An 11,095-nucleotide genomic window follows, 5' to 3' on the forward strand; every position below is an offset into this window, starting at 1 on the left:
TTTACCATATTGGGACCAGGATTTTGATCCCCGACATAGGTCCCCATGAGGTGACTGTGTAAACAGATTAAAGTGTCCACACCGTAAAACAAGTACACACACACACTTCAAGCTCCACCCCCCAAACATTATATGAGATTAGGATTTCTTTGATAGAAACACTGATTTTTTAATTTATTTATACATTTTAGCTTTTTATGGTCATAGTGCCCTTTGTCTTTTTAACTTTGTAGGTGATTATTTGAGTCATTGCTGTAACATTTCTGCACTGTCCATTTTTGTAATGGCATCGACTATGGGAGAATTATCCTGCCATAATGCAAGAGCACATAATTTCAATTTGAGAAAAGAATGTAATCTTCTTGCACTCAAAACTTATAATGCTAACACTCAAAACATGCACTCTCTCTCAAATATTTTCTCTTCTCTCTCAAAGAACTCATGCTCTTCCTCAACACTGAAGTCCTCAGACATTTTTCTTTCGTTGTTTCTTTCTTTGCACAGGTAAACACCTGGCTCTTTATGCAAAAATAAACATTATGCAATGAAATATTTTCTTTGGATATACTTTAGGGATTCCTTTTGGTAGATATTAAAGCATTTTTAGTATCACCTATTGTGAGCTGGAAGAAATAAATCTTGATAGTTCAACAAAGTTTTTTTTATGCTTAGCAGGGGATGATCAGACACATAGTTTATTAAGTAGCAAGAGCAGGAAGAGACATACTACTGACAGCGAACTATCAGTGTGGAGCATACAGTAAAGCACAGACTCTGAGCTACGTGTGTGCAAAGACGTATCTCTGCACAAGCACAGCTGGACGATCAGTTTGTCAGAGTTCAGCAGTAGTGGACCATTCTGGGTTATTTTCTCCCCTGCTGCGGCTGCCATGATCGAGCTTTGGTCATGCAGAATGTGCACTGCTGCACACCAGGTGGGTGGCATGACCAAACAAGACGCTGCAGCACGGCTGATATTGCTTAGCGGATTACAGCACAATGATGCATTTTAAATGTCTGGCCGACCAGCCGCTCTCATTTTTATTTATCCTTGTCTCGTTGATGAAAACTCACACCCATGAGTCGTCAAGTTTTTGTCATAAAACATCCACGTTGAGCTCGTCAGTGTTCGTTATCGTCATGAAAAAAAAGGAGCGTCAGCAAAATAATTCCGCCATTGTCGTTCTTGACGAAAACAACACTGAAAGCTAACTACGGTAAAATAAGTAAATATTTCAAACCTTTAACATCAGTTCTTACTGACCACTTTCCCGCTCTAACAGGGACCTTTGAGTTTTGTTTTTTTTAACTTCTTTAACAATCCACCTGTAGGTAAGTCCTGTTTATCTTAGTTCTCACAGATTAAAAATGAATAACTAATACTCTGACAGCACAAATGTTTAAGTTTGATCAGTTTTCACCAGATAGTTTACTAGTCTTAAGATATTTTTGCTAGTCTTATGAAGACTAGTAAACATATCTAACACCATGCTCTCTTGTCTTTCCCACTTTGAAAAGTGGCTAAAGGAGATGGTCTTTAGTATGTTGCATTAGACCCCAGACAATCTGGTCAACTTATAAAAGTATGAATACAAAGGTATACCTGGGTTTGTTTATGAAAAATTTCCTAAAGTTAGATTTTTTAACCAACCTGATGAATGTTTTAATGTAGCTGAATTTTTGGCAGTGTTGCTCTAAAAACAACTCAACTATTCCTTAACTGCAAAAAAGTACCCTTTTGTAAAGTTTGAACATTTTGACAAAATGAGACAAGAATTAATATTATTTCCGCACCAAACTTTTATTAATTTATTTTGGTTGATTAACATCTAACTTTTTATTAAAATAATGTTATTATAAAAAAAAACAACTTTATAGTATAAATGAGAAATATCTGCTTTTGAAAACATACCATAGGCAGTGTTTAAAATCCATTTACATTTGCATTTGTTTATTAATGTAATTAAAGATTAAATTTAACATTTTAGGTTGTATTTTTAATAATTTTAATAATTTTTAATAATAGATAATAAAAAGTTTTTCTATTAAATAAAAAACTATTAGCCAGCAGAGGGCATAAACTGATGCTGTATTGAAAGCATTTAGCTTAATGGAGACACTGTACAGTGCTGTGAAAGAATATTTGAATATCTCTCAGGTGTTATTCCTTTTATTTTAAAACAGATGATATTATCAGACCATGTCAACATGAATAATCACCAAAGTAGATTTTAAATGATACTTTGTGTGAATATTACTTCCGATTAAATTTAACGTATCTTCCCTTTGTCAATTTATAGTAATATCTGACATGAATCGTTTCCCATCACAGTGAAGAGAAACCAGCTCCATTCTTCTTTGCAAATTTTTTTAGATTTAACCATAAATATAAACACATTGCTTTTTACTTATAAACTACCTGTTTCTGATCACATAAAAGCATCGTATAGCGTTATCATTCCCAATCTGATCTAAGTCCATAATCATACTAGGTTACTTTAAAACCTAGAATTTGGTAGTTTTAAGCCACTAGAGGTGGAACTGCAGCTCAGTTATTCAGTTCTGCTGTAGGGACAAAACAATCAGATTAATCGATTATTGAAATAATCATCAACCAATTTAGCAATCAGATCATTTCTAACTTTAAATAAAATATACATTTTGAAGTCTTTAATGTTTGTTTTTCAATTTAAACACTTTTATATTGATGTATGTTGATGTGCTAAGCATATATATCCTTAAATGAATCATAGAAATAGATTACTGAACTAATCAATACTTGCAGCCCTATTCTCCAGTATAACCCAGGTGGTATTAAGGTTAAGGACTGATTCTTCTACAGAACATTCCAGAAGAGATCAGAGTTAAGTGGTAAGTTCATGACTTCATCGGTAATAGTATATCATCAAGGCCCTGAAGCAGCAAAGCAGACCCAGACAGTCATACCACCACCACCATGTTTCATTATATGTCATGATCCCACTTTGTTTAAATGTTTACTTTTATTTATTATCTCTGTTAACTTGGTGTATGGGTTCTCTTATAATATTATAATCTTTTTACATCCTACTACATAATATTTTTCAAAGTTTATTCTATACATTGAGATATTTTGTGTTGGCTTTTCACTGTTTTTTTATTTTTCTATCTGGTCCTTCTCATATTATATCTCTTTCTCCTCTCCTACCTTAATTGTTCCTGGCTGAACTCTTCTCTCCATCTGCCTCATTGTCCAATGGTTCCCTTCCTGTGTCTCAAATGCTTTGCCCTGATTTCTTGATTTTTTTGTCTAGTTCTCATATTTCTGTAAGTTTTTCTCATTTTATTTATGAAATTAAACTTAATTTTTGCCTCAACCTTTTCATGATATTGTATAAAGAATGTTTCTGACTTCTTTGTTATTTTTTTGCCTGACCATTTAGGACACACAAAGACACATACACACGCACGTATTTTTCTTTTGTTTGATGTGTTTGTTATATTCTACCTTTAATGACTACTGTAAATTAAAATTGTATCTCAAGAATAAGAAATAAAGCTTTAATCTTGAACCACTCCCTTATGTTTTCTCCATGTGTGCAAAACAAATCTCACTGTGGTTGTCCAGAGCTCTAACTTCAGGGAATGGTCCAGTTCTTTTGGTTGGAGATTTTTTCTATCTTCATATTATCAGACATATTTTTACTGCATATAAAAGGATATATCTATTCTGTAAGCCTTGCAGGTAAGCCCTAGGTTTGGCTAGTGGAACCACCTCAAAATAAGGTTAAAAATCAAGATAGTGAGTTTATTCATGCTTACACAAATTACTTATTTTACATTGGATGATTTTTTTTTTTTTTTTACAACAATTTTCCCTTAATGCAATTATCATATGAAAACCATATTTTGCATTAATTTAGAATATATATGTCTTATGCCTTGTTTGATCTAAAAATGTAGATATGGGAAAGAAAAAGGAGCAGAAAAATATATGTAGGGAGAGCGAATATTTTTTCATAGCACTGCACATTGCTTCCCTTCTACAAATAAAATTCAGACGTAAACATTGCTGCCCGTCTGTCTAGTATAGCTGGAGATGGTAGAGATGCTGCTGTTTCTGCTTTCGCTTGAGCTTCTTTGGCTTCTTGTTTTCTTGGTGTCTGTGATCTCTGTGCGAGCTGATGATGCGTAGCTCTTTCTTGACGGAACAAAGGTGTAGCCAGGGTACTGGTTAACGAGGTCTTTCTTTGGTCTGTGAGGATTAAATTAGACAAATATACAGCTTTATTTTAGAGACAATTGAAAAAGCTGAATGTTAAAACAAAACATTCAGAATCAGCATTTTTACCTTGAGTCGAATGCTTCCCTGCCAGCTAAGATACAGTACACAAGGCCTCCAGCAACAAGTAAAGTGGAGCCTCCCCAGCCGATGAAGACTCCAACTCCGATCTCAAACCTGGTAACAACCAAAAGAGCTACTGAAGTGTCGCTTTTGTTTTGTTTATACATACTTAATATTAGACATGTTGCACATACTTCTGTTCAACGAAGTTGGGGTTGTCAAACTCTGATCTAATTTTGTTTCCATAATATGAGAACGCTGTCATTGCGGACAGGCCTGAAACAACACAAGGAGATTACTTTAAATATTAACCACAATGAGTACATCAATAAGATTGTTCTGGCTTTTACCTCCTATAAGGTAGTTCATTCCACCAGCAAATGTTACTTTTGCATTGGTAATCTCTGAGCCCCCAATCTTGGTGCACTTCATTCCCACTAAGACCAGAATGCATCCGAAGAAGGCCAAGATAATGCTGATGATGATGAGAGCTCGGCACATGTGAATGTCCCCTGTTAAAAAGCAGAACAATTTGAATGTTTTTGTATTGGACCAAGCTTCCTGGAGCAGATTCTTGGAAAATGTTCATACAGTCTGAACATTTTTACCATAACAACCACAATTTTTTATGTATTTGTTTATTTTTACCTGTCAGACTACCTTGAAGTAGATCACAACAGAAAAAGTGGAAGGAAAGAAAAGCTATGTATTTGTATCGAGCCTACTTTGCTATGATGTCCTGAGATAAAAATCTATCTTCAAGATAAACCCGATTTGCAAATTGTCCACTTCTGTGCCATCCAGGCTCAGTGTAACTACTACGAGTTTTGTTAGAGAACAATAGTGAGCAAAACACATCAGAAACAGTAAGGAACACAGCAGACAACTCAGGAATGAAGCTGTAAAGAAATTTGAAGGCTTTGAACGTTTCACAAAAACACGATGGAATCCATCATTTGCTCTTTAGGCTCCAGGGTCACATGTGAATTACCACAGTAATCATTGCTGGAGTAATTCCCTCTATTATATTCTTCCAATTGGTAGAATTATCAGATATCATGGGATACATTTCTACTACTACCCGTTACATAGACTAATGTATTGAGGACATAAAAAGCTGGATGACTTTAAATCTACTGCTTATGTCCAAAGACAGAAGGTATTGTCTTTGGACCAGAGTCTTTAGACTGTAGCCAATCAGCCAGTCACTTAATCTGGGTGGAGATGTTATTTTTGATCAATATTTGCAGTAAATTTCATGTTAAACAGGTTTCTAGAAATGTCTTCTTCAGGAAGTCCTCTGAATAAAGAGTTTGTGTTGTTGTTAAAGGGGTGGGCTTCAGCTGATCCAAAAGCACAGCAGCCAGAGTTCTGATTAAACTTAAAAAGAGAGCTCATATTTCTCCTATTTTAGCTTCCCCACACTTACCTTATGTTAGATTCAGAAGACGATCCTCTGTCTCACTTATAGGGCCCTAAATAACAAAGCTCTGTCTTATACCAGAGCTCTGACTGTTCCAGAAAATAGCGCTCTGCTCTCATTCTGCAGGTTTACAAGAGGTTCCAGCTACATCTGACCTGGCTCTCTGTCTAGCTGTAACGCCATCCTGGAGGGAGGCAGCAGCTGGGCTGCTGCCGTCAACAACTGCAATTATAGACGATAGAATGAGTCTTGTTTTTCAATGGTTAATCCTGTTTCTCTCCTAGACATAGCTATGAGATCAGCCTTGACTGTGACTAACTCTATGTGCTCTTTATCCTCCCTTAAGATATGAAAACCAGCTCATAGCTCATCTTTCCCACACAGAGCCATGTATGGAGCTAGTTTAAAGTAACCCTGTATAACATTGAATGTATTTATGGATCAGGGCTTCTGTGTTCCTTCTGTGGGTCCGCTTGTGTTCTTAAACCCCCGGATGTCCTAGGTAGAAGGCTGCTCCCACTGAGCCTGGTTCTGCCGGAGGTTTCTCCCTATTAAAAGGGAGCTTTTCCTCCTCGCTGTCTCTGCATGCATGTTTGAGGGATTGCTGCAGCGTCAACAACATATTGCAAGAGAATGTGTCCTTTCCCTATAGGCACATCCAAGAGAAGCAACTCCTGTGATGTCAATGACTATATGTAATTGTCTGTATTTCCTTAGATATATACTGTATGTTTTAACCAATTTCTTTGTATGATTTGTTTGAATTGTGTTTTTAAAGTACTTTGAGATTATGTGTAGTGTGAACAGGCACTATGTAAGTAAACCGAATTAAACTTTTAAGAGTATTAATCATGTGGAAACTCCTTAAAACATGTGCTTTTTGCCAAAGAGCCCAACCATGCACAGTGTTAGTTAGAGAAACAACCGACAAGTCCACTCTGGAGGAGCTCCACATTCCCTTTCCCAGGTGGGACAGAGTGACATGATAACCTGTGCACTCTACAAATCTTGCCTTTATGGAAGAACAGCAAGAAACAAACTGAATGAAGAAAAGCAAAAGATATATTGAGCTTTGTTAGAATTCATGTAGCTGAGACAGCAAACACAGAAGATCCTCTGATCAGTTGAGACTAAAGTTAAACTACCCGTTCTGTGTGCCAAATGCTATATATGGCAAAAAACTAACTCTGCTTTTCCTCCTAAAAACATTGTTCTAATGATATAATATGATACTGCCAGCAACTTAAAAGGTTTACCTTTTAGCAGGACAATGACCCTACACATACAACTGAAACTTAGGTGGAATAGATCAGCTCAGTGGGTCTGAATAAGCTTGATATTATGTAAATACCTTAGCAGGATGCCCTGTGCTGTACTTACAGTTCAATTCCAGCATTGATGGAATTCCCTTACAGTCAGATACTCCGGTAGAGTCAGAAATGCAGTCCTTCCACAGATTGGAGAAGTAGTTGGATGTCGTTAGGACAATACTGCCAACCTCAGACCAAGTCCAGATCTCTGTGGGCTGCGTTGAACAGACCAGGATCCATCCAGCCACGCAGACCACAAAGCAGCCAATCTCTGAGTACATCACCACAGTCCTGTAACCCATGTTGACCCGCCAGGTTCAGACAAGAATTAACAATCCAAACTCCTGAAACCGTGAGACACTTCGATTTAGAACCTGTTCAACTCTCCCCGATCCCCTTTGCTCTGAGATGGAAAAAAACACACAAACGCACACAGCCAGGTCTGTGTACATCATCACATGTTATGCCTTGAAGGGCACTTCCTGTGTTTTGTAAAGAGCACTTGAGCTAATATGTTTGATGTGTAAACCTCAGAACCTTCCAGCATGATTCAGTTTTTGCCAGCTCTGTCCCCAGACAGGTTATAAAGTTCAAATGTGACAAAATATACACTGAGAGAGAAGAATCATAAATATCAAGCAAGTAATGATTTATTGAAATGTACCTGCAGTGCTACTAAATACAGTGGAGAAATACATGACAGATTAACTTGGCCATAGTAGAAATAACAGGTTTTCTAAGACGTAGTCACATTATCTGCTCTCATTGAATCACAATAAAAGGGTAAACATAGCAAATATTTATATTACAGAAAGACAGACAAACATTATGACCAAAAACCAAAGGTTTGAATTTTGCCATATTAGGGTTAGTTGATTTTTGCTACTTAAAAAAGTTCATGATGAATTTCATGATTAAAAAATATATTTAATTTAAAAATGCATAAAATGATTTGAATTACTGAGTTATTTGTTGAGTTAAAATATCTTCCTTTGATGTTTGACAAAACGTTTCTGAGACACTAAAAGTCTATATTTTTGTTTATCTCTTAACACAGTTTTTTGGTCAATATCTGATTTGACATCATGGTGATTAACTTAATCTTTACATTTGACTGCATACTTCCACTAACTGCCCTGTCCTCTTTTTAATATTGTGCTTTGTTGCTCATTTCCTTCGTATTGTAGTGCCCTCGTATGTGTCGAAAGGCGCTTTGAATAAGATGAATTTTATTATTTGTCTTTTTAAATTTTTTTTTAAGAAAAAGTGTAATAAATAGTCAGGTTATGTGATATATTTTGGTTTGCTATGATCATGATAGAAAAAAGAAAACAACATTAAGCTGAAATATTGCTAAGGTTAATATTAAACCTGTACTTTTTGCACTTTTGCAGAGTAGTTGCATCAGTTTGCAGATCGATTTAGAGGTGTTCCTGAGCTCATGCAGGACGTTTCACCAAATTTTATGAAGTGTGTATGTAAGTCTGTCCATCCACTCATCCTTCCGTCCTGTCTGTCTGTCTTTCTGTCTGTCTATCATCTAACTTGGGGGTCAAAAATAGGGTGTAAATAGACAGTTTCATTTTTGGCTCAGCAATTTCTTTGTCTTTACATACTGGAAAATCAACTAAATTAGTTGACATTACATTGTTTAAAAAAGGTGATAATCAGGGCTGAGCCTTACCATATATACAGCATATACACTTAATTACCTAACATATCTGTGGCTAATTGATAAAAGTAACCATAAGAGTATTTATCACTGTTCATTTCAAAAGGAAAACAAAGCAATCAATTGAAAATGATATATAAACATTCTATTCAGTTTAATGAAACATCATACACTTATTTAGAACCACATTGAAGAACTTTGCAAGACTTGCAGAGGCATTATCACTACACAAAAGCATCTCTTTCTGACAGTCTTGGTGAAGGTTGTGACAGCTTAGAGACCTTGCTGCTTGTTCTCCCTGAGACGTAAGACCCATACAGTCTGGAGGGTTCGTAGTACCCAGTGTACATGCTTCTTCCTCTGTAGGCTGGAGGCATGTATGTTGGTCGACCATAAACCTGTATCACTCTTCTAAAAAGCAAAACATAAAATTAATGGTCAGCTTATTGTATTGTACAGAGATGCTGATGAGGGATTTACTGTAGATACCTGTTGGGGAAGATTACTCCGATGACTGTTACAACATACAGCACAGCCCCGAAAAAGATTAAAAAACATCCCACCAAACCCAGAAATATGGGCGGTCCTAGATCATATCTGAAATTAAAACATAAAAACAAAATCTTAATATACATTTTTTTTTTTAACTGTTTCATGCAGCATTTTTATATATATATAAAAAACTATACCTTAATTCTCCCCTTGGTAAGTTGGAGGCAAAAGCTGTTCTGGCGACTCTGTTGATGTATAAGCAGTAGGCAGCAAGACATGACACACCTGTGTGCAGAAGTTTCGTTGAAACCAACAAATTAAATGAAGGCAAAACATTTTTGCTATTTTTTTCAGGAGAAAACACACCATGAACTCTTGCACTCACCACCAACAAAATGGAAAACAGCTCCTGAAAAGACCAGTTTGTCTTTGGTTGGTTCTGTTCCTCCGATATAAGTGCACTCCATCCCAACGAAGCAGCAAACGACTGCGAAGAATGCGAGTGTCAAGCCACACATCATCAACCCCCTCACTGCCTGGACATAATCTGTTAGTAAGACAAAGATGGAAAATTGAAAACCTTATTTGGTTGCACTGTGGGCTTTGAACAAGAAGACTCTGGGGTGTTAATACCATCTGTCTTTATGATTTTTCTCACCAGGTGCTCCAGCTTTCTATCACAGTTGTAAAACATGACTTTTAACAATTAATTATTAAATTCTCTTAGTCAATTAGTGCAGGCTGACGTTCATTTACAAAGAGAACATGACAAAGAATAAACAGAACAATATACATTTAAAACATACTGCACACCCCACTTGCCCTTTAAGGATTACATTGTTAATAATGCTCTTAAGTCTGAACATAATTTACTTAAGAACTTTACATTTAAGAACTTTTAGCTGGAAAAACAATCATGTTTTTAGATAAAGCTTGTGAAATACATTTTTTCCTCTGTTTTCACTCACGTTTTGAGGTAAATTGGGTTGACATTTGTAGATAAATCAACATAATAGTCAATATTTGAAAGGAGATATTTTATACTACTTTAAAAAAGCCTTAATCATGTGAAGAAGCATTTTTTAAACTGATAAAAACCCCATCTTATTATATTTACTAAAGACTGTATGAGCTTTTAGCAAAAGATGTTGCACACCTAACTGATCACACTGGTTTAAAGTATTTTCTGCTCATGAATTAGTTCAACATTTACAGTATATCATTAGCACATGCTCACACTTTACAAAGCTTGAGAGACATTAAAGTTACTACTTTGCAAAACCTTCATTGTTAAACGATGATAACTCACAGCTGACATTCCAGAGGACAGAATAATCTCTACAGTTGGTGACGGCAGTGGAATCGGTGAAACAGTCCTTCCACAGGTTGGACCAGTACCAGGCCACCTTGATAATAAAGGAACCACCTTGTCCTCCTATCTGGGTGATTCTCCAGTAATCCATTGCCATGGTGCACAGGACGAACAGCCATCCCAAGGAAGAGATCAAGAAACCAAATATTTGGATCAAACGCTTCCTCATTGCTGAAGTGAAGAAATCTGCTAATTGAGCGTGCAGACAAAGAATCTGAGCTCACACATCAACATTTGAGTCGGGAGGGTCACACGTGTCACGATAGAAGGTGGAGAAGATGACTGTGTGTTTGTGCTTTTAGTGTGGACGAGAGCTGTGTGACATTGCATAAGATGTTTATAGTAAACCTTCTGGAACATGCCATGTCGAAATGTGATTGTTTCACATCACATCAAGGCACTCTATTTAAGGGAGGAGCGTCAGATGTTGTACTCATGGAAAGACAAACTTTAAGAGTGGCTGTGGGCAACTCTAAAGCCAAATACAAAGTTTTTCTAAAAT

General features: G+C 36.3%; 2 protein-coding genes across 2 annotated transcripts; both read right to left on the reverse strand.

Annotated features, from left to right (window-relative positions):
• Window positions 1-3,207: 3,207 nt before the first annotated feature.
• Window positions 3,208-7,470, reverse strand: LOC107092121 (claudin-10-like). The gene is made up of 5 exons (XM_015386426.1): window positions 7,128-7,470; window positions 4,675-4,836; window positions 4,519-4,600; window positions 4,331-4,438; window positions 3,208-4,234 (listed from the first exon to the last, which is right to left on the reverse strand). The coding sequence occupies exons 1-5, from the start codon at window positions 7,357-7,359 to the stop codon at window positions 4,036-4,038; spliced, it is 783 nt and encodes a 260-aa protein (XP_015241912.1). The 5' UTR covers window positions 7,360-7,470; the 3' UTR covers window positions 3,208-4,035.
• A 555-nt stretch (window positions 7,471-8,025) lies between these two features.
• Window positions 8,026-10,854, reverse strand: LOC107092124 (claudin-10-like). The gene is made up of 5 exons (XM_015386428.1): window positions 10,531-10,854; window positions 9,607-9,768; window positions 9,419-9,506; window positions 9,219-9,326; window positions 8,026-9,140 (listed from the first exon to the last, which is right to left on the reverse strand). Exons 1-5 carry the CDS (start codon window positions 10,760-10,762, stop codon window positions 8,954-8,956), a joined length of 777 nt encoding a protein of 258 aa, XP_015241914.1. The 5' UTR covers window positions 10,763-10,854; the 3' UTR covers window positions 8,026-8,953.
• Window positions 10,855-11,095: the final 241 nt, after the last annotated feature.

This window comes from Cyprinodon variegatus, unplaced genomic scaffold (assembly GCF_000732505.1).
Source record: "Cyprinodon variegatus isolate N-32 unplaced genomic scaffold, C_variegatus-1.0 Scaffold368, whole genome shotgun sequence".
Classification (NCBI taxonomy): domain Eukaryota; kingdom Metazoa; phylum Chordata; class Actinopteri; order Cyprinodontiformes; family Cyprinodontidae; genus Cyprinodon; species Cyprinodon variegatus.

Excerpts from the sequence above, each read along its gene's own strand:
- LOC107092121 (XM_015386426.1), bottom strand. The coding sequence starts at position 7,359 with ATGGGTTACAGGACTGTGGTGATGTACTCAGAGATTGGCTGCTTTGTG. Across the intron at positions 4,601-4,674 it reads AATGAACTACCTTATAGGAG|GCCTGTCCGCAATGACAGCG; the intron begins GTAAAAGCCAGA and ends GTGTTGTTTCAG. Across the intron at positions 4,439-4,518 it reads CCCAACTTCGTTGAACAGAA|GTTTGAGATCGGAGTTGGAG; the intron begins GTATGTGCAACA and ends GGTTGTTACCAG.
- LOC107092124 (XM_015386428.1), bottom strand. The coding sequence starts at position 10,762 with ATGAGGAAGCGTTTGATCCAAATATTTGGTTTCTTGATCTCTTCCTTG. Across the intron at positions 9,327-9,418 it reads TTACCAAGGGGAGAATTAAG|ATATGATCTAGGACCGCCCA; the intron begins GTATAGTTTTTT and ends TTTTAATTTCAG. Across the intron at positions 9,141-9,218 it reads GGAGTAATCTTCCCCAACAG|AAGAGTGATACAGGTTTATG; the intron begins GTATCTACAGTA and ends TTTGCTTTTTAG.